Source organism: Schistocerca serialis, chromosome 2 (assembly GCF_023864345.2).
Source record: "Schistocerca serialis cubense isolate TAMUIC-IGC-003099 chromosome 2, iqSchSeri2.2, whole genome shotgun sequence".
NCBI classification, from domain to species: domain Eukaryota; kingdom Metazoa; phylum Arthropoda; class Insecta; order Orthoptera; family Acrididae; genus Schistocerca; species Schistocerca serialis.
The window spans coordinates 464,164,113-464,191,376 of record NC_064639.1 but is presented as its reverse complement, the minus strand read 5'-3'; the positions used below and the strand labels follow the sequence as shown (position 1 = coordinate 464,191,376).

At 38.1% G+C, this 27,264-nt stretch overlaps 1 protein-coding gene across 9 annotated transcripts in view; it reads left to right on the top strand.

The window, feature by feature from the left end:
• LOC126455599 (uncharacterized) overlaps positions 1-27,264 on the top strand; it is a 148,074-nt gene that overhangs the window by 50,383 nt on the left and 70,427 nt on the right. For all 9 annotated transcript variants that reach the window (XM_050091358.1, XM_050091355.1, XM_050091354.1 and 6 more), the window contains 3 exons: positions 9,433-9,597; positions 9,782-9,946; positions 25,645-25,910. In XM_050091358.1, coding sequence (XP_049947315.1) covers positions 9,435-9,597; positions 9,782-9,946; positions 25,645-25,910 — 594 coding nt within the window. In that variant the 5' untranslated portion in view covers positions 9,433-9,434. The remainder of the gene's footprint in view (positions 1-9,432; positions 9,598-9,781; positions 9,947-25,644; positions 25,911-27,264) is intronic.

The window sequence follows — 27,264 nt, the reverse complement described above, 5'->3', positions numbered from 1 at the left end:
ACTACTCAACTACGGAAAGAGAATGTCTTGCTGTGATCTGGGCCATGTGCATATTTCGACATAGTCTCTATGGAAGGCCATTCACAGTTGTTACAGACCATCGTTAACTTTGTTGGTTGACAGGTCTTAAGGATCCAACAGGACAACTCTCCAGGTGGGCACTACGTATTCAAGAGTATGAAATTACCATAGTGTACAAAAGTGGAAGAAAACACGAAGATGCTGACTGTCTCTCAAGAAACCCTGTGCAACACTTTGATGAAGATAGTGACTGTCTCACTTCACTAGGATCTCTCTGCTGAGCAGGAGGAGGACACCAAGATATCTCAAATTGTGTTTGCCTTAAAGCGGTCAAGAGGAAGTGAAAGGACAATTTAAGGTAGTTAATGGATTACTTTGCAAGAAAAACTTTGATACGTTTGGAAAGAGGTGGCTACCAGTGATTCCTAAACACATGTGCTTAGATGTTCTACTGAAATTCCATGACACACCTGAGGTCAGACATTTAGTATTTATTAAGACATATGATATAATCCGCAAGAGATTTTTTGGGCCAGGTTTATTTGGGAGTGTCCATCACTGTGTCGCACTGTCGAGTGTGCCAGAGGAGAAAGGCAGTTCCTCAGGAACCACCTGGCCAACTCATACCAATTTCAGCAGCCGAAACGCCTTTCCAGCGTATTGGGATTGACCTTCTCAGACGATTTCCAATGTCTGCTAGTGGCAATAGATGGATTATTGTTTGCACTGATTATCTGCCACTCTATACCATTACTAAAGCCGTGAAAACAGCCGAAGCATCCGAGGTAGCCAAATTCATCGTGGAATACATTGTGTTAAAACACAGTTCCCAAGGACATTAATTACGGGTCAAGGGAAAGTTTTTCAATTGAATCTTGTGACGGAGATAAACCATCAGTGCAACATTACTCATCACATGACGACTGCCTACCATCCACAAACTAACGGGCTTACTGAACGCCTTAATAAGACCTTGGCCAACATGCTATCAGTGTTAGTCAATGTTGAGCAGAGCAACTGGGATGAGGTGTTACTATCGTGATGTTTGTCTACAACACCACCAAACAAGACACCACAGGATTTACAACATTTTCCTGGTGTATGGGCATGAGGTGACTACGACAATGGATACTGTGTTTCCGTTACATCATGATGAATGGACAATAACTACATCGGACAGGTGTTAACCAGAGCTGAGGAAGCTTGGCAGTTAGCTCGACGCTGCACGCTGCAAGCTCAAGAAAATAATCGCCGAAGGTATGAAGTGAGCCACCACCCTGTTGTCAACCAGCCTGGTGACCTTGTCTGGATCTTCACTCCTGTTTGGAAGGTTGGTCTCCCTGAGAAGCTCCTCAGGCGCTACTTTGGACCTTATAAGGTTGTACGGCCGTTATCTGATGTTACTTACGAAGTTGAAGATTTCGACCCCGACACAAGACAACGAAAGATCAGTGATATGGTCCATGTCCTTCGAATGAAGCACTATAAGGATCCTGCAACCCAGGGTAAATTTGAAGCTCCAGGGACAGGCAACAAGTGGAAATGTGATGAAGAGCATAGCGGCAAAAGAAGTTCTAAGAAGATCCCCACCAGGGTGAGAATCAGTCATCAGGAGTCGGAGTATGCAGGACCAATGACTCGTTCCCGGACTAGCAGGACGTCACACTGAGATGCTGTTATCTTAAGGAGGGAGCAATGTCACAGAAGAAGCTGAATAGCACCATGGTGTAGTGGTTATGATACTAAACTGTTGCATGGAGGGTTGTGAGTTCAGAACTCACCTGGCCTGTACAATTTTAACTTCTATACTTGGTTTGAGTACATTATAGAAGTATCCACAAACGTCAAGAATCATTGTACTGGAATGTTCTGTAGCTGTATATATACTGTATGTGTTCTGGCCAGAGGCAGTTTGCTCCACGCTCATGTATGTGCAAGTGCTGAATAAACTTTCATTAAGTGAAGTTAGTGTTCGTTGTTCATCTAATTACACCTTCTTATACATGAAAATATGGTACATCAGACTTACACTAGAGCACCCAAACCAATGAATTCAAAATAAGTGATTATAGAGGGTCAATGTCCATCATTTCTGTTTCACAAGATGAAGTAGGTAGTGCAATAAAAGGACTAAAAAATTCCAACTATGCTTTCAGTCTTGCAACAATCTTGAAGAAGAGTGCATCAAACATAAGTGAAATGCACACATAGTGACTGCTCACTTCAGGCAGGTACTTTCCCTGATGTATTGAAAATGTCTAAAGTCATTACAGTATATAAAAAAAGCAATAAAGTCAACATAAATAACTACAGACCCATCACAATTTCCTCCTGTGTTTCAAAAGTATTAAAAAAAATTATGAATGACAAACTTATGAAGTTTGTACATAACAACAATATCCTATGCAATGAGCAACATGGATTCAGGAATAAGAGGTCAATGACAACTGCTGTTTATGAGTGCACCAATTCCATATTAAGCCTGATGGGCAAGAAACAGGAATCAATAGTAGTATTTATTGACCTTTCAAAAGCTTTTGATTTGGTGGACCATAAGATTCTGCTGTCAAAGCTTGAAAAATCAAGCACACAAATACCCACCTAAAAACTGTATATGCACAATTATCAGACTCTGAACCAATTAAATATGTTGTACCCCAATGATCAATAATAGTAAACAAATTAAATATGTTGTACCCCAAGGATCAATAATGGGACCCCTTCTGTTCCTACTATATATAAATGATCTCAACTTAAATGTGGATATACATAAAACAACCATATTTACTGATGAAACCACACTTCTGCTAAAAGGAGACTGTGAAGAACAATTACAGCAATCAGTTAACACTGTCACGAAACAACTTAGCAGCTGGGCACAGAATAATCAACTTGTAATAAATAATTTTAAAAAACTATTGCACTAATATTCCACAATGCTGCAAACAAGGACATGTTTAACCCATCATCTCTATCAATGATGAACTAGGTACTAACAGTACTGTAACTGCATTCTTAGGACTTTGACAGCAGAACAATGTTAAATGGAATACGCGTGTTGAATACCTTAATGCAGAACTGAGCAAGACATGTTACTTTCTTTGCTCACTAAAATCGTGCTGTAGTGAGAAAATAGTAATGAATACAGGCCATGCCTACTTTCATTCTCACCTTAAGTATGGAGTCACTTTCTGGATCCAGAATGAGATTTTCACTCTGCAGCAGTGTGTGCACTGATATGAAACTTCCTGGCTGATTAAAACTGTGTGCCGGACCGAGACTCGAACTTGGGACCTTTACCTTTTGCGGCCAAGTGCTCTACCGTCTGAGCTACCCAAGCACGACTAACGACCCATCCTCACAGCTTCAATTCTGCCAGTACCTTGTCTCCTACCTTCCAAACTTCACAGAAGCCCTCGGTTTGGCACACAGTTTTAATCTGCCAGGAAGTTTTATATCAGCGCACACTCCGCTGCAGAGTGAAAATCTCATTCTGGAAACATCCCCCAGGCTGTGGCTAAGCCATGTCTCTGCAATATCCTTTCTTCCAAGAGTGCTAGTTCTGCAAGGTTCGCAGAAGAGCTTCTGTGAAGTTTGGAAGGTAGGAGACGGGTACTGGCAGAATTGAAGCTGTGAGGACGGGATGTGAGTCATGCTTGCGTAGCTCAGACGGTAGAGCACTTGCCCGCGTAAGGCAAAGGTCCTGAGTTAGAGTCTCAGTCCGGCACACAGTTTTAATCTGCCAGGAAGTTTCACTTTCTGGGTGTTGATGATGTCTGATTTGTGGGGTAGTCAACTGCACTGTCATCACTGCCCATACAGAGTCCCAAGTTTTAGCAGTCCAATTTTTTACACAGTGCAATCTACCCACTGTTTTGAATGATGATGTTGATGGTGATGAAATGATGAGGACAACACAGACACCCAGTCCCCGGGCAGAGAAAATCCCCAACCTGGCTGGGAATCGAACTCGGGACCCTGCGATCCAGAGGCAACTCGCTTTCTGGGGAAACTGTAAGACAGCTAATAGCATTTTCAAATTACAAAAAATGGTTATTAGAATCGTGTGTGGATGCAAACCTAGAGACTCGTGCATACCTCTGTTTAAGATACCTGGTATTATTCCATTACCATGTGTATCCATTAGGGGAACCCTTATATTCATTGAAACAAATGTAATAGTTCAGGACTGCAGACTGCAAAAAAACTGTGATATACATGACCATTTTACCAGGAAAACAAAAATTTACATATAACCCAAATCAATTTATCTTTGTGCAGAAAAGTTACTTTCCATGTGGGAGTTAAGCTGTACCTGAAAACATAAAAGCTATTACTGAGGTCAAAACCTTTGGAAAATCTCTATAAATTCATATTTACTGCTTTTACTCCTTCGAAGAATATTTAAATTTATTAAGTGTGCTGTATAAATACTTAATGCATAAAATGTTTCATTGTAACCTTAAATAAGTATGCCTGGAAATCACTTTCAGAAGTGTACTTATAACTTGAATTGTCCAGTGTCTTATGCAAAAGATGCTTTTGTAAACAACAGGACCAGTATATACAATACAATACAATGCTGTCAAAGATCTTTTATCTCTACCTTTCCTTGGGGTGTGTTTCCGGTCATATGTACATATTACCTTTTTTGCTTCGTTTCCTCTTAGGGATCCCCATTTAGCAAACTCACCCATATACTGCTTGTAGTACAGGTAGTACAGTAGATAAATCAATTTAATTTGTATATAAATTTGTGTTCCACTTGTAATACAACAAAAACAACAGTGTTCATTTTTATTGCATCTCAGCCACTGTGTTTTATAGTAATATGTAAATAGTCAGGATGCAGCCATGCATGCTGTCAAATCACAAAATTAGTAGGGAAGTTCTGGTAGTTTCTAAATAACTTAGGTGTAAAGGAGACCACTCACTGAATAGCAGATGCACTGAGTCTTTGACAAGCACACAAAAAAGAGAAATATAACTTGCTAGCTTTTGGAATAAGTCCTTTGTCAAGCTAGATTATAAATATTCATTGTTCATCTGCTTTTGTAATACATAAATTTTCAGTTTTTTGAGAGTGGAGTAGGGTATCGTAAGTACCTTTGACAAATAACATATACAGGACTTCTGATATATGATGTATACTACAGAAGGAATTCATCATAGTATTGTTTCTATGGTAACATACATCTTGACTCATTCTATATCTCTGAGATTTCTCTAACAAGAGGGCCTACAGGACAAAATGTGGGAATGCATGTCACTTCCATTTAAACTCCACATTTCCAGCAGAGACCCAAAATTTTAAGGAAGTCTCCAATTTTATAGGATAATGTTAAAATACTTATGATACAGAGTATGTCTTGATGTAAAACATGATACCTGTACATACATTAATGGAAAAACTGGGTCGGTTCTAGTGTCATATTCTACCCGTTGGCTTTGAGCAATGACATAATGCATGATTTCATTCTGTTTATGTCACCGATTGTTAGAATATTAGGTTGTCTCTGGATATCTCTATTACATGCATATAGTGATAATTTAAGGTATACTTTTTTATTTTCATATCACAGTTTGTTTTTGATATACTTCATCAGTGAAAGTATTTGCAATTCAGAATATTCTGATTTTATATTGAATTTATTTACATTATGGCTGAGTCAGTTGTATTTAAAGTGAAAATTTGCTTTATAGAATGGTTAATGATAAAACTACCATAAGATTTTTACAATATTAGTGACAGTTAGATGGTGCTAACAATTATAACATCCAGTTTAAAGTTTACAAGATGGGGGCATGTAAGAATACAATTGAGGGACGTTTTTTTTTTTTTTTTTTTTTTTTTTTTTTTTTTTTTTTTTTTTTTTTTTTTTTTTTTTTTGGGGGGGGGGGGGGGCTGTAAAATCTGTTGCTATGAGAGGAAAGGTTTCAGTTTTGCAGGCCATATGGATGAATACTGTTGGAGGGCAAATGAAAAGTATTCCTAATGAATATTGTGTGTTCCAAGAATTTATGAGAATGGTCAGTGAAATGTACAAGATGTGGTTTGTTAATTAGTTGTGTGTAGGTATCAAGGTAGTCCCCCCCCCTTTCACTTCCCCCCCCCCCCCTTCCTCTCCCCTGTCTTCATTCCACGTTCCATGTTTCTTTTCATTCGGGTACTGTAGTTTGTGGGTTTGGCACTTTTTTGTTTCTTTGGGAGGAGATATTTTTGTCATTTCTTGTTAATTTTGGATGTAGAGTAATGGGGTAAGGGAGGAGGATTGGTTGTGATGTCTTGTGCAGGAAGGTTTCTTCGTTTGGATTACGATCTTCATTGTGTTTGTTAATGTAACAATTTGGGAGGGTGAGAACTGACTTGGGTAGTACATGTTTCGTGCATGGCACTCATTGTTTTTTAATAATTTGTTGATTAATGATTTTGGTTATTGCATACTGTGTTAGTTTGAATTTTTGGCATTCTCATTGGATTTCCTCTCTTTCCTTTATTCTTCTTGTCAGCTTCAATCTTTCACTCTTCTGCAAGTTCATATGCAGTAACTTTCCTTATTAGTAGAACATTCTTTCCATTTTGATGTTTTTGCACTGTGGTACTTGTGCTGTGTTGTTTTTCAGTTATACCTAACTAGCAAGTTGCTTTTTTTTTTTTTTTTTTTTTTTTTTTTTTTTTTTTTTTTTTTTTTTTTTTTTTAAAAAAAATTCTTGTAGTTAAGAAATCTCACATTGACAGCTCTTTGTACTAATACTAAGGTTTGTTATTTTTGAGCTGTTATGGCTTGCATGAGTTACATGAATTCTGGTTACTGATTCCAATGTTTGTCTTTTTTCACATTTTCATCACTGTCACAGTGATGTTTCTTCAGATTTTTATTTTTGGAGATGTTGCCTGTGCTATTTTGGACCTTATGATCCTTGTAATGGAGATATACATTTGTAGCATATAGATGAACTCTAGTTGTTAATTCCAAGATTGCCAACTTGCCCATTTTTTCCAACATGCGTGTGCAGTGGTTTGTTTCAGCATTTCTATTTCCTCTTTCTACTTCAGTAACAAAGTATTTACTTATGGCAGTAGTGCAGAAAGCAACAGCAAAAATAGAAACCTGCTAAGTACAATTGTACATACCTACTGCAAAAATGCTGGAAATAATGAATCTTGGAATCAGTAAGTAGAATTAAACTATATAACTTAATTCTAGTTATCAGTTCCAAAATCTGGTATTTTTTTCAGTTGCAGTAATCAGGAAAGCAACAGAAAAAATGTAACTATTAAATGAAACCACTGCTCATGCCTTCTGTAAAAATGCTAACATTAATGAACCAGTATATTTGTTCAGTGCATTTTTTTAGAATTTTCATACGTGATGTCACTCTGTCAATACCGCATTCCTTTGTTATTTCACTGTCACTAAGTATGGAATGGTAATTCGTTAAGGATTTATGGTACAACTGCAAAAATGTGTTAAATTGGCAACTAGAATTGACCAATGCAGGTTTCATATTTATTGCACTCCCACAGTAGTACAGAAAAGATACCATACAGTTAAATCTTGATGACTTAGCAATACATAAGTAATGATAATGACACATAATAACTGACAGTAAAAGCTATACCATATATATCAGAATTCTCAGAGAATGTGCAGTACACACCTACTGCTACAATGGTAGTTCAGAAAGTAAACCAAAAACAGAAATCCCATAACAAACCACTGCATACCTCTAATGTGAAATAGTGGAAATAATGAACTGCATACCTCTAATGTGAAATAGTGGAAATAATGAACCATGGAATTGATAACTATAATTTACCTATATAGCGTAATTCTAGTTATCAGTTCCAAGATACATTTTGCATTTTTAGTAAGCATTTAGCATGCATTATTTTATAATTTCCATTTGTGGTATCTATTAACTATCAACTCCACTTCCTGTTGATGTGTGTTATGTTATTTGGTTTGGATTCTTACATCATCAAGTGTTTCACTGTATGGTGTCTCTCTTTCTACTAATTGAAAAATGTAATAACTAACAAATTTTCAATTCAGTTACTACAATTTCGTTTAGTGACTCACTGGTTTCTTATTTTTTGCATTCACTCACTACATGCAGTAGTAAATGTAGAAATACTATGAAAAGCCAGTCCACACACCTACTCCAAAAGTACTCATAATTATTTATCATGGAATGATTGAAATTAGCAACTAGAGTTAAGCTATATAGGTCAATTCTAGTTACCAATTCCAACCAATCAATAGTTCATTACATGTCTCTCTGAACTAGTGTGAGGAAGTAACGGATATTGGAATTTGAAACTAGAATTTAGCTAATTAATTCCAGTGACTGATTCCAACCATTCCATAGATCAATTTTCTACTTTTTCACAGTAGTTCAGAGGTTGTAAAGTGTGTTCACTGAAATGTGATAGGATTTATGCACTTGTGACTGCTCTCTGAAGTAACTCAAAAAGGCAATGAATATTGGGATCAGTAACTAGAAGTAATGTATGTAATTCAAGTGTAGTTACCATTACTATATTTATTACTTTTTGTGAATTTTTGTTACTTGTGAACTGGCTTTTTTTAAAAAAAGAATTTCTATCCCAGTTTTTCCACATTTTATGCTAATGTTTCATATATGACACTATTTATTTCGTTTTCCCATTGTCACATTTTGGGATCTACCCACTCAGAACCCCCACATTTCCATTGTAGTCCTATTACACTCAGTAATTATATTAAAAATTTATGCTATTTCATAATGTTATGACTTCATCAAGCTCTATACTGTAATTGAATATGAAGATTCTCTGTGCTTTTCTTGGTTAAGTAAATTATGACAATAATTTATTTCAGACATGTATATTTATCTCTCTCTCTCTCTCTCTCTCTCTCTCTCTCTCTCTCTCTCTCTCTCTCTCTCTCAATACCTTCATTTCATTTTGATACAATTAATGGATAAGTAAATAATCACATGAACTGTGCTTGTAATTTTAATGCATGCTAAGCCCCTTTGCTTATGAATAGCATGTGTTGCTTTCAAAGATTGCCTGTATGTGGTGTGCTTGCCTCAGGCATGACATCATTGCACAGACCTGACACTGGAATTGTACACTAGAATTTAACCAAAAAACCAAGATGGAATATGTGTATGTGCATAAATCACTAATCATGAGATATAATGTGTGTTCGTCAGTGGCATTTCTATGGAAATTGGTTGTAAGTTTATTGTACAATGAACTTTGCACACACTGTATTCTGTACCATATATTTTTTTCATTTAAGGATTTTTCTTATTTACATTTGTATCATAAAAGAAAGTAATTATTTATTTTCCTTCATAAAAATATGATCATTTTATGAATATTACTGATCATGCATAATTTTTGTCTAATTGTTTCAGAGATGTCTTCAGACAAGGAAAGAGTGAAGGTATTAGATGGCGGGTTTGCAACTCAGCTCAGCACTCATGTCTCTGCTCCCGTTGATGGAAACCCTTTATGGAGTTCAGCATTTTTGAAAACAGACCCAGAAGCTGTTGTTATGACACACTGCGACTTTCTCAGAGGTTTTATCTTAATAATGTTTTTGTGTTGGAAAATTATTCAATATTTAATTTGTTTGTTTAATATATGTTCCTAAAATGTCTGAATAATGCATGGATCCTCAAGTTATTACATATACAATACTTACACATTTTCCCTAGTTACTCATCAAAATTTTAATTTTAAAACAAATCCTTCCTTGTTTAGCTGGAGCACAGATCATAACTACAAACACATACCAGGCAAGCATTGGTGGTTTTATGAAATATTTGGGGCTTACTGAGGAAGAAAGCATTGACCTCATAAAGAAGGCAGTTGATTTGGCAAAGGATGCAGTAGCCATTTTTATGGAAGAGTGTACTGATCATACAGGTATTAAAATGTTTTTCACACTTTGTTTCACATTCCGTTCTGCTGATTCAAGTTGTGTTGTGTCAAGTTACCACAGCTGTCTTTGAGTATGTGGATGCAGCAGTCTCACATATTCACAGAATTCATTTAAAAAATAACATAAAACATAAGAAAATGTGGCACTGGAAGCATTATTGAATTCAACAACATAGAATTCTGCCTTCAGTGAAGTGAGCGAGTGTAGCTGGTAGCCATATTGGCCGATAATGAATACTGTTGCTCACCACTCCCCTGAATACCAACCTGAAACCTAATGGAGCTATAAACAACAAGACTTTGAGCAATATCACTGTACAGTTGCCCCATCCTTCACATTTTAATGCACACAATGTGTTGTTGAGCTCTGCTACTTCTAAAGAGGTCATTCTGTTGACAGTGTCAGTGTAGTAGAAATACACCTCCTCAATAGAGGGTATGTCATGAACTTGAGCTGTGCCATGACATTATTCTCCACTATTAATCTTTCAATATGATTCATAGCCCTTATAGATGTTCAAAAATGGTTCAAATGGCTCTGAGCTCTATGTGACTTAACTTCTGAGGTCACCAGTCACCTAGAACTAATTAAACCTAACTAACCTAAGGACATCACACACATCCATGCTCAAGGCAGGATTGGAACCTGCAACCGTATCGATCGCTCGGCTCCAGACTGTAGTGCCTAGAACCGCACGGCCACTCCGGCCGGCTCTTATAGATGTTACTAAGTGGAAAGTGGTCAGTGATGTGCTTTCCAGTGACCACTTCCCAATCAGAATACACTGAACAGATTAAGTGGTGCCCAAAGAAAGTGCCTGAAATGGATGCCCAACAAGGCTATTGTGAGACTGTATAGTCCACTGGCCATGTTTCAACATCATGGTACCATACAAAAGTCACATTATGACAGTGATCCAGCAAGCAATGATGCATCCATTCCAATTTTAAGGGGCCATCAACTAAGACTGCCTGTCCCTCAGTGGAGTGAGGAGGACCACTCTGCATCAGGAACAGGCATGTGAATGTGCAGAGGTTCGGACACCAATTAACTGCATTAAAGCTGCCTTTGGTAGTGATGATTTTAAGTGGTTGCCTCTTAATAGAGGATGAAAGAATTGACTGTCAGTCATTCAAAAAAGTGCATGGTAGTGAGGGAGACCATCAGAAGGATTTGTGAATGGTGCCTCATTACAGGGATGACATGCAATAAAAGTCTCCAGCCACGGCTAGAGGACATAGCTCAGACAATAACCAAATATTTTTGAGAAGTAATCACTATTGTCAGTCCCTAACAACCATTCCACCACCACAGAAACATCACAACAATGAATAATGCTGCAAAGGTTGTTTTTCATGTGGAATCTGGATTTGTCATGGTTCTTGATTGAAGATGTGGCTCCCAGTCACAATAAGATGCATTAAACCATGTTCTCTCACCTCACAGGGAAAATAAGAGAGCCTCCACTCATTGTTCAACTGTATCCAGAAAACAGGACAGTTTCCTTTATCATGGAAGGAAACTATTCTGATCCCTCTTCTGAAGCCTGGAAAATCATTAGTTGTCTAATATTTGATAACCTAGTCAAACAATAGAAAATCTAAGATGAAATGGAACAAGTGTGTTTTGTATTTGTGTGTGTGTGTGTGGGGGGGGGGGGTGTCTATTTCTGATGAAGGCATTGTTGGCCGAAAGCTCACTTTCTGACAGTCTTTTTATTGTGCCTATGACTCGATATGTCTACTGTATGGTGAATACCAGTTATACTTTTCATAATATTGTTATATTTGATAGCCAAGTGTTGTCCTTGCAAGCTTCATAGGACATTGGATCAAATGACAAACTAGTGTCTTTTTGAGTTCTCAGATACATATAGTACAAAGTCAGGAGATATCAATTCACTATTGATAACCTAATCTTCCTCTAAGCAGCAATAAAGTAGGCCTTTGTGCACCAGAAACACCATCATGGGTATCTTTTTCAGTCTGAAGAAGGCTTACTATATTACTTGGAGGCATTATATGTATGGATAGCAACAACTTATGTAATCCCACCAGATGTGTCAGCAGATCACTCTGTGTAATTATGCATATGCCTGTTGAGGCCACTAGATGTGGCATGGAAGTATATGTCTGCCAGCACAACACCACTGTCAAATCTGTGAAAATTCTCTGCCTTGACTGTGTACATATCTTTTGCATTGCTATGGACACTGTTATTCTTTATTCTGTGAATTCTATAACACAGTAGTTCATGTAAATGTGTTTAATGTATTAATGTGTACAATAAATTTTACAGATTCAGTAACATACAACCAGCAAATTCCTCTGCTAACATGTTATGGGCCCTGTCTATATAATTCAGCATAATATTTAAAAAGTTCCAGATCATTGGCTAGTGGAAATTAGCACCAGTGCGTGACAGTTTTGAACCACATAATAGCTAATACAGTGAGTTCTGTAAATACAAATTCACTGTCTCTGATTGAGAAATTAATGGGAAGAAAAAACTATAGCACATCGCAACTTGCTATGCAAACATATCTAGAACACAAACAATTGAGGGATTGCATCAATGACACAATAACAGATGTAACTAAACTTTGCACAGTAAAAGCCAAAATTATACTCTCCGTTCATCCATTGATATATGTTCGTTTGCAAGATACATCTACAGCTAAATAAGTGTGGAAAAAGCTAAAGCAAGAAGAAGATTTAGGCCTCTTCCAACAAATAGATTTACTGAAGACACTGCTGACAACCAGACTTGAGAACTGTTCATCAGTCGAAGAATATGTGTCAAAATTAATTTCCACATCACAAAAATTAAATGGCTTTGAAGTTGAACGAGAATGGATTGGGTGTATCTTACTTTCAGGATTACCAGATGAATATAAGCCCATGATTATGAGTTTAGAAAATTCGAACTTGCCAATCATAGGAGACTCCATAAAAAATAAATTACCTCAATAAATAAATAAATGATGACACCTGTAATAAACCATCGACAAGTGATGCTGCTCTTCAGATCACCAAGAAAAAGAGTAATGTTGTATTTCAAAAGGTCCAAGGCGTTACAGCCATAAGGAGTACGGGCATCTGGCAAAAAATTCTCGCAGCAAGAGCAAAAACGATGCAAAAACTTTGGCCAAAACAGGAGCTACCAGACGTTCTTTTCAAATGCAGCTGCATTTAAAGATGCATGGACAAAATGATATGTAGACTCAGACATGTCAGCACCCAGGTCCACATGTCCATGTGACAAAAATAAGTGTAAACAGTGATAGGTTTGCAAGTTGTAATAGCAAATAATGGCAACTTACCTGTAAAAGGAATAGGATCTTCATTTGTAGATGTTCTCAAGGGCAACAAGAAAGGTAAAACTAAAGTAGAGGATACCCTGTATTGACCCCAACTAAGCACAAATCTACTATCTGTTAGTGAAATAGTAGAAAAGGTCATTCGATTTTATTTAACAAACAATGTTGTCGTATTTGACACATCCAAAAAAAGCAAATGATATGTACTGACCAGACCAACCAAATGATTTAATTTTTCAAGCAAAATCAGTACTGCAGTCAAATAGTGCAGGCTTATGGCATAAAAAATGGATCATTTGCATTCTGAAGCTGTGCACAGACTTCACAAAGGTCTGGCTAGTGGAATTTCGTTTGAGGGAGCAGTTGATACTCCTTGTGTTTTAAGCTTAGAGGGAAAACAAAAAAAGACTTTCTTTTTCATGATCTGACTTGAGAGCCCTGGAAATTCTCGAGCTAGTTCACTCAGATCTGCATGGGTCAATGCAAACTATGTCAGTTGGAGGAGCCAAATACTTCCTTACTTTAATTGATGACTATTCCAGGAAAGTATTTGTGTATATACTTTCAGAGATAAAGATAAAGTACCACAGCTGATTTCAGACTCTAAAAATCTAGTTGAATGACAAACTGGCAAAAGGATCTGCACTCTACGCACAGGTAATGGCACAAAATATGTGAACGTTAAACTGATGAACTTTTTCAGACACGTAGGGATCTGACATCAGATTACAGTGCCATATATACCAGAACAAAATGTTGTAGCAGAATGTTATAACTGTACAATAGTAGTAAACGCAAGACTCCTGCTCGACGAAGCAAATTTTCCAAATAAATTCTGGGCAGAAGCAGTCTCCACTGGCACTAAAAAGCTTGGACAAACAAGAAGCCGGATCTTCAAAATCTCAAAATATTTGGAAGCAAGGCCTGTGTTCACATCCTGAAAGACAACCAATGAAAATGGGACAAAAGTATTGAATGTATCTTGGTAGTATACTGTGAAGCATCAAAAGCATACAGGCTTTTTTAACCTAATTGCCAAATAATGATAAAAATGAGGGACATTATTTTTGACAGATGTACTTCTAATCAATATAAAGAAGAAACTGAGTTGCAGGAATGAAATCAGTTGTTTCTTCCACTGACAGAATAGAAGCAAAATGAATAACGACTGAAGAATTTGAACCCGAACCTGAGAATATCACATCAAGTAACAGTTCACGGAATACTAGTTGCAACAAGGAACCAAGCCCTGATAGTGCAAATAATGATAAAGAACAACTGCAGCAACTTGAATCAATAAAAAAGTCATCCAAAATTCGGAAGCCAAAGAAGCTACATGACTTTGTAACTTTTCAGTCTAAGCAGTCATTCAGTACCATTCCTTTGTCACTGGAGGAAGCAAAGATGTCAGGCAGTACTGAAAGCTGGCTGAAAATAGTAAAAGAAGAGTTACAATTGCACAAAGAGAACCACACGTGAAAGCCTTAAATGGTCCAGGAGTCACCAATGGGTATCCTATGTGTGTGCAGTGATGAAGAGCAAAACTTAAATTAAAATGAAATTATCTGAAACAGAGTGTGAGAAAATCAAAGAACATATAGAATAGGGACCAGCTGAATGAGTCAGTGCAGCTGTATTAAATCATATGGTCAATAATCTGTATAGATGAGTGTTTTGCTGCAGTGAAAAATGTCATTGTTTTAATCACTGCCACCTCAGTAAATGTGTCATGTCCGTGGCACACTCTCCCTTATTTCATGATGATACAAAATGAGCTGCTGCCCTTTGAACTTTTTCGATGCCCTCTGTCAATCCCATGTGGTGCAGATCTCACACTGCACGGTAGTACTCCAGAAGAGGGCAGACAAGCATAATGTAAGCAGTCTCTTTAGTAGAGCTGTTACATTGTTGTGCCAGTAAATACAGTATTTGGTTTGCAACATTTTTCTGTGATTTCTCAAATTTAAGTTATTCATAATTGTAATCCCTAAGTATTTGGTTGAGTTTACAGCCTTCAGATTTGGTAATTTATCATGTAACTGAAATTTAGCATATTCCTTTTAGTATTCATGTGGATCACTTCACACTTTTCATTATTTAGAGATAATGGCCACTTTTTGCACCATACAGAAATGTAATTTGTTTTGATTGTCTGATAACTTTACAAGATGGTAAATGACAGCATCATCAGGAAACAATCTGAGAGGGCTGCTCAGATTGTTTTCTAATTGTCTATGTAGATCAGGAACAACAGAGGGCCTATATCACATTCCTTGGGGAATACCAGATGTTACTTCTGTTTTACTCGATGACTTTCCATCAGTTATTACAAACTGTTACCTTTCTGACAGGAAATCATGAATCCAGTCACACAGTTGACATGGTACTCCATAGACACACAATTTAATTATAAGTCACGTTTCAGGTATAGTGTCGAAAGCCTTCTGGAAATCTAAAAATATGGAGGCAATTTGATATCCCCTGTTGATAGCACTCATTACCTGGGGGGGATAAAGAGCTTGTTGCATTTCATAAGAATGACATTTTCTGAATCCGTATTGGCTATTTGTCAATAAATCATTTTCTTCGAGGTGACTCGTAATGTTTGAACACAGTATATGTTCCAAAATCCTACTGCAAATTGATGTTAGAGATATGGGTCTGTGATTCAGTAGATGACTCCTATTTCCTTTCTTGGGTATTAGTGTGACTTGTGCAGCTTTCCACTCTTTAGGTTTGGATCTTTCTACGAGTGAGCAGTTGTATATGGCTGATACATATGGAGTTATTGTATCAGCATAGTCTGAAAGGAATCTGACTGGTATATAATGTGGATCAGAGGCTTTGCCTTTCCTAAGTGTTTTAAGCTACTTTGCTACACCAAGGATATCTACTTCTAAGTCACTCATGTTGGCAGTTGTTCTTGATTCAAGTCATGGAATATTTACTTTGTCTTCTTTTGCGAAGGAATTTTGAAGACCATGTTTAGTAACTCTGCTTTAGTGGCACTTTCATTGGTAACATCACCATTGTTAGCACTCAGTGAAGGTATTGATTGCATCTTACTATTGGTGTACTTTATATGTGATCAGAATCTCTCTGAGTTTTTGTCAGATTTTGAGACAGAGTTTCTGGTTTAAAACTGTTAAAAGCATATTGCACTGAAGTTCTTGCTAAGTTTCAAGCTTCTGTAAAACTTTGCCAATACTGGAGATTTTGAATTCTCTTAAAATTAGCACATTTTTTCATTGATTTTATAATGGTGTTCTGATCTGTTTTGTGTACCATGGGGTATGAGTACCACCTCTTATTAGTTTATTTAGTATGTCTCTCTCAAATTAACATAATTTAATATTTCTTTGAATTTAAACCACATCTGGTCTACTCTTATATAGTCAAATTGGAATGAATGGGAACTCTCTCTTAGGAAGGTATCAAATGAATTTTTATTTGCTTTTTTAAGTAGATGTGTTTTGCCTTTATTTTTTGGTGGATTTGGAAGCTGTTGTTGTTCAGTTTAGCTACAACAATGTTATGGTCACTAATCCCTGTATTTGTCAAGATGCTCCCTATTTGGTCAGGATTATTTGTTGATAAGAGGTCAAGTATGTTTTCACAGCCATTTACTCTCTGAGTGGGCTCCTGAACTAGTTGTTCGAGATAATTTCCTGAGAAGGCATTCGGCTCTATTTTGGATGGTGCTTTATGCCTATCACCAACTTTTCATGTGTTTTCGCCAACATGTTGGGGCTACATTGAAGTCACCACCAACTAAAATTGTATGAGTGGAGTAGGTATTCGAAATGACACTCACCTCGGTAATAGGAACCAATTATTAATTTATTCCAATTCTCAAATATGATCTCTACCTATAGCAACTCATAAGAACTACGTACTTCAGTTTCATTGCAAGATAAACTACTTCTGACAGCAATAAATAACCCACCAGTAACTGTATTTAATCTATGATAGAGCACTTGCACGCAAAAGACAAAGGTCCCGAGTTTGAGTCTCAGTCCAGCGCACAGTTTTAATCTGCCAGGAAGTTTCATATCAGCGCACAGTCCGCTGCAGAGTGAAAATCTCATTCTGTATTTAATTTATACTTTCCAAACACACTTAGACCCTTTGTAAAAATTGTGGCTGAACTTATTTCTGGCTTTAGCCAGCTTTCCATACCTATAACACTTTGAGATTCAGTGCTTTTTATTAGTGCTCAGATCTCTGGTTCTTTTCCAACACAACTAAAACAGTTTACAGCTGCAATATTGATTTTTGTCATCTCTACCCTCTTCCTGCTTTGATCCTGCACCCCCTGAAGCCCTTTCTGGACTTTCTTCAGACCCTCCAACCTTAAAAATACTGCCCAATCCCCTCCACACAGTCCCCGCTACCAGTGCAGCTGCTTCTTCTATGTAGTGGATTCCTGACCTATTTAGCAGAACCCAGAAACCCACAACCCTATATCCAAAGCCAAGGAATCTGCAACCTACATGGTTGCAGAACCATCTGAACCAGATTTCAGACCTCCCGCTTGGCTCTGTACCAAAGCACCACAGGCAGTTCTGTTGATGAGGCTTATAAGCAAGATTGACAGTCTTTACTACTTGAGCTACCTGCCCAAAACCAGAGACAGTCTCTTCCAATCCAAAGCAACACACATTGTTGGTACCAACATGAGCCACCACCTACAGTTGGCTGCACCTGTGTTCTTCGTGGCATGCAGAAGCTTCCGTTCCACATCTGGAATGACTGCTCCCAGTATGCACATGGAATGCACACTGGATTCCTTCTCCTCCTTGGCTGCCCTATCTCTAAGGGGCCTCATTAAGTGCATGATGTTGGAGTTCCCAACTACCAGTAATCCCACCCTAAATCAATACACATACCATGTGGGCCAAGAGGATTCTTTTGGAACAGGGCAAATGACTTCAACTGGCTCAAGGATTTCAACAGCCACAGATAGCACCTGAAATCTTTTCATCTGACAAATTAGGGAGGTCTTTGGAAAATCTTTCACTACTGGCCACACCTTGGAATGACCTCCCAATCAACAATGGGTGAGGGATCAACCTCAGTGCAGGCAATGCCAGGGGCAGCCACAGCAACGGGCCAATTGTGGGACATGTAGGTCATGCTGGACGTCCCTCAGATCACACCATTCAGCCACCCACAGTGATGCCTATGAGCAACAGCCTTAAGCTGTGTGATTGAAACCAACACTGCCTGGAGATGTGAGCAAAAGGTCACCAACACAGTTCACATCTGAACACAGCAATAACAATTACTGCTCACTCTAGCTGAATAAATACTTTATTTATTTTAGGATCCACTACCTCAGAAAGTAATTCCCATGACACAATAAGAAGTGAAGATACCTAAAATAAGCCAACACTGTTGTCTTTAGGTTAATACAATATGCTTACAAGGGCAAAACATGATTAACTGAGCTTCTTGATGGGTTGTGTTGACTCCAACTGGAGTCCAAGAAATTTTTAAATTTTTTTCACTTAGTGTGTGACCATTAATATCTATTTCTGGTGCTAACAGGTCGTAATTGCTTGTTTGAAATCCCATAAAATGAGTCTTTATGAGACTAAATCAAACAATGGAAAATCCAGGCTGTCAGATACTTCCACCTACAAACCATGCCACAGTGATCCCATTCCAGTAATCCAGCAGGATCTCCAGTGACTACTCAAATCCTTAAGCCCATACCAGAACCTCTCCCCAGAGTCCATCTCTTTACTTACCCTTACCACTCCCTGCACTCCTACCTTCTACATACTTCCTAAAGTCCATAAACCTAAACACCCAAGACGCCCCATTGTGGCCAGTTACTGTGCCCCCACTGAGAGAATCTCTGCTCTTGTAGACCAACACCTTCAACCTATTACCCAGGACCTATTCTCCTATAGAAACGATACCAACCATTTCCACAACCGACTCTCCACAGTTCCTGTCCCTTTACCACACAGTGCCTGCTCGTCACTATTGTTCCACCTCCCTGTACACTAACATTCCTAATGCCCATGGCCTTACTGCTGTTGAACACTACCTTTCCAGACGCCCTAAGGATTCCAAAACAACAATCTCCTTCCTAGTCTCCATGACCAACTAAATCCTCAACCACAATTACTTCTCCTTTGAAGGCATTACCTACAAACAAATCCATGGTACGGCTATTGGCACCCGCATGGCACCATCCTATGCTAACCTATTCATGGGCCATCTAGAGGAATCCTTCCTAAAAACCCAGAATCCTAAACCCCTCACCTGGTTCACATACATTGATGACATCTTTGCTGCTCTGGATTGAAGGTGAAGACACCTTATTCACATTCCTCTAGAATCTCAACAACTTCTCCCCCATTTGCTTTGCCTGGTCCTACTCAACCCAACAAGCCACCTTCCTAGATGTTGACCTTCCCCTCAGAGATGGCTACATCAGTACCTCCGTTCATATCAAACCTACTAACCATCAGCAATACCTCCACTTTGACAGCTGTCACCCATTCCATACCAAGAAGTCCCTTCCGTACAACCTCGCCACCCGTGGTCATCGCATCTGCAATGATGAGCAGTCCCTCTCAAAATATACCGAGGGTCTCACTGAAACCTTCACTGACCGTTATTGTCCTTCCATCCTTGTACAAAACAAATCTCCCGTGCCTTATCTTTCCAGTCTCCCACCACCTCTCAAAGTCCCACAGTCTGGCCACAGAGGAGCGTTCCCCTTGTAACTGGAGCAACTGAATTACATTCTCCGCCAGGGTTTCAATTACCTCTCATCATCCCCTGAAATGAGAAATGTCCTGCCCACTATCCTTCCCACCCCTCCTACCATGGTATTCCACCGTCCACTGAACCTACACAATATACTCATCCATCCTTACACAACCCCCAATCCCTTACCTCATGACTCATACCCCTGTAATAGACCTAGATGCAAGACCTGTCCCATACATCCTCCTACTACCACCTACTCCAGTCCGGTCACTAACATCACCTATCCCATAAAAGGCAGGGCTACCTGTGAAACCAGTCTTGTGACTTACAAGCTAAGCTGCAACCTCTGTGCTGCATTCTATGTAGGCATGACAACCAACAAGCTGTTTCCAGAATGAGATTTTCACTCTGCAGCAGTGTGTGTGCTGATATGAAATGGTTCGCAGGAGAGCTTCTGTAAGTTTGGAAGGTAGGAGACGAGGTACTGGTGGAAGTAAAGCTGTGAGTATGGGGCATGAGTCGTACTTGGGTAGCTCAGTTGGTAGGGCACTTGCCCGCGAAAGGCAAAGGTCCTGAGTTCGAATCTCGGTCCAGCACACAGTTTTAATCTGCCATGAAGTTTCAACAAGCCGTCTGTCTGCATGAATGGCCACCGACAAACTGTGGCCAAGAAACAAGTGGACCGCCCTGTTGCTGAACACACTGCCAAACATGATATCCCTCATCTTAATGACTGCTTCACAGCCTGTGCCATGTGGATCCCTCCCAACAACACCAGGTTTTCTAAACTGCACAGGTGGGAACTTTTCCTGCAATACGTCCTACGTTTCCGTAACCCTCCTGGCCTCAACCTTCGTTAGTCACTGTCCTCACCCATACAGCCCCCTCCCTGTTCCCATTCCAGCACTACACAGCTGTCATTTCACCACCACACCCAGTCTTTTAATTTTTCTTTATTTCTCTCCTTTCCACTACTTACCCTCTCCCCCTCCACACCTTCTCTCCTGCCCTCCGTCTAAACTGCAACACTTGACTGTCCCCCACTCCCACCATACTATCCCTCCCCCTCCCCGCCCCAGCCTCCTCCTTACCCCCATCCAGTCCCCACTCCCATCATGCACTGGTGCTGCTGTTCACAGTGTTGCCTCAGCGCTCTGAGACTGCTATGTGTGAATCTTTTTATTGTGCCTATTGCGACTCAGCATCTCCTCTCTATGAGATTGAAACTTAAACTACTCTCTGTGAACTGCTTGTAGGCCTTTCCAGTTATCATCTGAGCTGTATCTCCTAAATTGTGTTTGGTCACTTACTTAATATGTTTGTGTCATCAGCAAACATTACAGATATTGACCCACCCTTTCAAGTCATTGGAATATAATTAATTGGGTTTCTCTCAATATTATTGGCCATTATATTGTTAGAAGTGGCAGCTTTTTTTAAAAAAAAGAAAAAGGCGCCTCATCATATGCTTAATACACACTCAAAATTCATAACGCTGAAGCTATATATGATAAATTTCTTAAATTGGTTTCCATCTGAAAGGTCAATGCCTACTGTAGTGCTGAATGCAACTACTGTATACTAAATGTGCTTTGTTTTAAGCAACACTTACTCATTCCTGTAGCTGAGAATATAGGTCATTCTACTGTCTCCTCTTGTTATGGGGAGCTGCTTCATTGCTATATTGGAAATAGCTGTTTGAACACCAACAATGTCTAACTGTGTGTCTGTTCACCATTCACTTGTTAACTCCATGTGTTGTATTACGTACCCTGTTACTGTTTCCTTTATTTGTCTAACACTTACTTATCATTTCCTGACAAGGTCTCCTGTATTTTGGAGTTTCTGTTTTGCAAATCACTAAAATGTGTATCAGAGTTTTTATTCTTAGCCCATGTCCTATTTTCATCAAAGAACAGAGGCTTGGTCACAGTAATCTATATGTAAGCTTTCACCCACATTCCAAACTACAGTTCATAGATATTATCAGTCATATGTTAATTAAGCAGTCATCATCTGTTTCATTTGGGAGTGGGGGAAGGAGGGGGCAGACTTAACACACAGATAAATACAAGGAGGTTAAGAGTTATGACCATGTGTCTAGTATACACCCCAAGTTCCTGCTTTGATTTAAATACATCTTCATTATTATAAATTCTTTATTTGAACAGTCAGTAATATGTCAATAGTGTGTATCCAGTAATTCAGAACAGATGAAATGTGTAAATATTGAAACTGTTTATTTGACAAGCATTTCAAACCTGTCAGTTTCAGTTCTCACTCGCACCTGTCACAATACCATTTTCATTACGGTTTGTGTCATACTGGATTTTCCCCATCAAAGCATGAAAATTTGGTTGGAACTTTGTATGTGGCAACTACTGGTTCTTATTATTCACCCCCAATTGTTACCTTTCATCATTTGAACAACTCTCTACTGGAACACTACTTCCTTAATGACTCCTTATCACAATCTTTTCATCCAAATTACTAATACATACTCTTCTTCTCATCACATTTCCCCTTGTGTACTCATTGTTGACAATAACCTCATATTTTGTATTTGTTACTAGTCCATATAAGACTCCTCCTCTAACTCTGAACAACTCGTGTTCTTACTTACTCCACACAACTCAAACTCAAATTGCTCACTGACTACATGAAAATGCATGTGAATTTGAATGAATAACCACACACTGCCAATACTAAAATGCCATATGCCTGCTGCAAAGTTAAAACAACTTTATCTCTGTAGATATGGTGGCTTAGGAAGAGACAGAGACTGAAACTGAGGGTAGCGAAGCAAAAGAGAAATGCTTAAATTTCAAAAGTTCCTTAACAAATAAAATACTGAGGTTATTGCCCCAATTTAATTCTCTTATAACTACAAGGATGAGTGTTGTAGATATTAGTGTCAGTGGTGTTGAAAACAGCAGAAATCGCTAAAACTAAACAATGCTACAGGGCCCATCAGCATCCTCATAAGATTCTGTACCAGATTTGTGGCTATATTAGGCCCCATTTTAACCATTTATCTAATGTAGAATGCTCAGACAAAACACTGTGTCCAGTAGTTGAGAGAAAACATACATCACACCTGTCTACAAGAAGGGTAGCAGAAGTGATCCACAAAACTATCAACCAATATCCTTGACATTCATTAGCTAAAATGTAGTGAGGTGTCTCAAACAGAATGACCACGTCAGCATGGAATCTGAAAACATCAATAATGTGAAACCCAGTTTCCACTTTTCTCACATGACATTCTGAAACTCGTGGGTCAAGGCATTCATGTTTGATGCAGAATTTCTCGATTTCCAAAAAGCATTTAACAAAGTACCACACCTATGCTTATTATCAAAAAGTATGAATGAATGGCGTGTCAAGCAAAATTTATGACTGGATTGATATTTTTTGGTAGGGAGGACACAGAATGTTATCTTGGAAGGAAAGTCATTGCCAGATGTAGAAGTAATTTGTCCCAGGGAGGGCCGTTGCTCTTCATATTGTATGTTAATGACCTTGCAGACAATATTAATAGTAACCTCAGACTTTTGACGGATGGTACAGATATCTATAATGTACTGTCTGAAGAAAGCTGCACAAGTATTCACTCGGATATTGATAAGATTTCAAAGTGGTGCAAAAATTGGTAACATACCTCAAATGTTCAGGAATGTAAAATTGTGTACTTCACCAAACGAAAAATCAAAGTATCCTATGACTAGAGTTATCAGTGAGTAACAGTTGTAATTGGCCAACTCACATAAATATGAGGGTCGTCCACAAAGTAAGTTCCATTTGTATTTCTATCAATGAAGACTGTTCAATGAAGGATGTGATCAAGTGCACCATGAAGAACGAAGTGGATGCCTGTCTGTGGTTACTGATGAACTGGTTCACACAATTGGAGAGAAGATTAAGCACAACACTTAGTGCCCTTGCCATGGAAGTTCTGCAAATCTCACGATCACTAATTCGTGGAATTGTTACTGAAAAACTGAAATTTAGAAAACTTTGCTCACATTGGGTACCCAAAATTCTTACTGAACAACACAAAAACCAATGGATGGGCAATGCACTTCAGTTTTTGACATGCTATAATGAAGAAGGCAATGGTTTTCTTCCTCGGATAGCCATGGGAGATGAAACTTGGGTATGGTACAACACACCTGAAACAAAGTGGCAATAAATGGAATGGAGGCACACATCATCCCCAACGAAGGTTAAGCCTAAGCAAATCTTGACACCTTGAAAAGTCATGTGCACCATTTTTTGGGACAGAAAAGGCATTTTGCTGATTGATTTCTTACCACAAGGCCAAACAATCAATGCACATGGTTACTGCGAGACCATTAAGAAATTGCGCTGCGCAGTACAGATCAAACACCAAGGATTACTGTCAAAAGGTGTTGTTTTTTTCCACGCTAATGCCCGACCTTACATGGTGAATGTGACCAAACAACTCTTAAGAATTTCACTGGGATGCTTTTGATCACCCTCCGTACAGCCCGGGCCTCTCTCCTAGCGACTAGTGGCATTTAAACATCCCTTTTTCCTGTCCTCCATATGTGAACGGAATGATTAGAATCCCTATGAATAAGTATGATGGGAAGTACCCTCTGTCAAGCACTTCACAGTAGTTAGAAGAATTTGAATGTTAAAGAGCAACAATACCTGTATGGCAACATCTCAACATGGACTGGCAAAGTTGCTCAGTGATGCCTGAGCCATGTCAAATAGCTGCACATGAGTTACAGGTGTGCTGTTCCGTATCACTGACATTATTAACCAGGTAATGTGCACGACACTTTTCATGTGTCCACACAACCATTAGTTCAACAGATTTAGGTCAGGTGATTGCGCAAGTCAATGCAATGCAGTTCGGTGCCTGACCCTCTTTCTTGGGAAGGTCTCAACAGCAGGCAGATATTCTAATTAAAGTGCATTAGGATCATCATGCATGGACGACATAACATAAACAGCTGCTAGGAGCACATTTTTCAGTAGTGCAGGCTGTATGTCCCAGCATAAAATGCAAGTGTGCTGGTCCATTTAATTGTAGAGGTAGTATGCATAGGGCAGTCAGATGACCGTGAGCAACACCACACAATGAGTCAAAAATCAGTCTTGATGATTAGCAGCTGTATCACAGGGATTAGCACCTCAGTGTTATATAATTTCATGATGTCTTTTTATTTATTTATTTATTATTTATTTTTTATTTTTATTTATTTTTTTTTTCAAAATATGACCTCTAAAGTGAACTAAGTGCTTTTGAACAGGAATACATGGTACCCCATTTTGTGCAGTGTCCGAGTCTTGTTACCAGTGCAGTGTAAAAAAATCTCTTCATAAAGTCAGTTGGTCTTGCTTTGACCATAGAATTTACCCCCCTCCTCCCATCCAAAATTTGTTTATATATGTAGAAAAATTCTGTAGTTTGATTTGGGATAGAATTCCATTGGCTAGATTATGTTTTCTTTATCATTTGCGTATGGCTGAATTGAAAACAGATTTTTTTTTTTTGGAAAATTTAACTTAGATAATGTTAATTAGAACTGAATGCAGTATTATCATTCTGTGGATTTCTTTATATTATTATTTGGCATTGAATTATTGTTCTAAATGCAGGTATAGTGAAGCCATTAATAGCTGCATCTGTTGGTCCATATGGAGCATCATTACACGATGGTTCAGAATACAGTGGATCATATGTAGAGACAGTGAGCAAGAAACAGATGATGGACTGGCATAGATCACGAATGCAAGTACTTGTTAATGCTGGGGTTGATTTTCTTGCCATAGAAACAATTCCTGCTCAAGATGAAGCTGAAGCATTGGCAGATCTTTTGAAGGAATTCCCTACACAGAAAGCATGGATTTCATTTTCATGCAAGGTTAGTAATTCTGATAATAACTGTCATTTCAAAGTTTACCACTGACTTTTGCATTACAAAAACATTCACTTACTTTTGTAAGAAAAAGACGAAAGTAGAAATAATATCTCTTCCAAGGGTCCTCAAGTGCAAGTATGAACAATTAAGACATGGTAGCATCCAGTAAGATATTATGCACATTGAAATAGAAAACATTTGATGAAAACTGACTAGAATTATTTTTCCTCTTTTCAACATTCACTTTCCTGTTATTATTTACTTTGTTTGTTCTGGATGACATTTCTACTTAATTTCTGAATATGCCCATTTTATCTTGTTTCAATGATTAAAGAACCCCTGGTTGTGACAGTTTTAGTCATGTTTTGTATCCTTTTATTTGTGGCCATGTCTGTTGCTGTCTATTAACCTTACTGTTCTCCTTAAAAATAGTATACATTCTTGGTACTATGGGTCGTAATGACACATTGAGCAAAACTCTAGAAGATTGTGTTATGGAAATATTATTACATGACATTTAATATAATTAAATTCTTGTTTGACCCAAATAAAGCATTATTAGTTATGTAGTATTGGTATTGATCAAAATTCAAGCAAAGAAATACAGATATATCTCTTTTAAACACAAAGAATATTTTGCAAAAATATAAGCAAATATCAGTGTATTGTTTTCCTTACAGCATGAATCAAAATACAATAAAATCACAATTGTTAAATTTTGTTTCCTTACATCATGGTTCAAAATACAAAAAAACCACAATGGTTAAATTTATTTTCAACAGAAAATATCAAAATATAAATAAATAAGAAAATATTTATTTCTTTACAACATTGATCAAAATGCAAAAAAGTAACAATGGGCAAGCTTATTTTGAACACAAAGCAGTGAACAAAATACAAGGAAGTGGTAGTGGATAGGTTAGTTTTCAACACAAAACACTATTCAGAGTACAAACAATGTGTATGTGTGTGTGTTTTTTGTACATCTAGCAAATAATGGTTTTGTTCAATGCTAATTCTTCATCAGAATACAAGTAAATAATAGTAGACTAACTATTATTGGATACAGAACACAAATAATACATTACTTCTTGAAGTCTGAGCAATAATATAGCATACAGTTACTGGCCAATGATTGGTTTTTCTTGCACATGTATGTGCCAGTAATCTCATCAAGCATGTTAAATGCACCTTTTGTGGTATTGTAGTCTAATATCATTTTTGGATTTTTACCTTCTGTGTTGCTTATTTGCTTATCATTGTACATTGTAATCATTAATGCAACATCCTTATTTTCTTTTGATTGTGGGATACTACTGTTGTATCTTTTGTGAATTAGAATTATGAGTTGTGAATA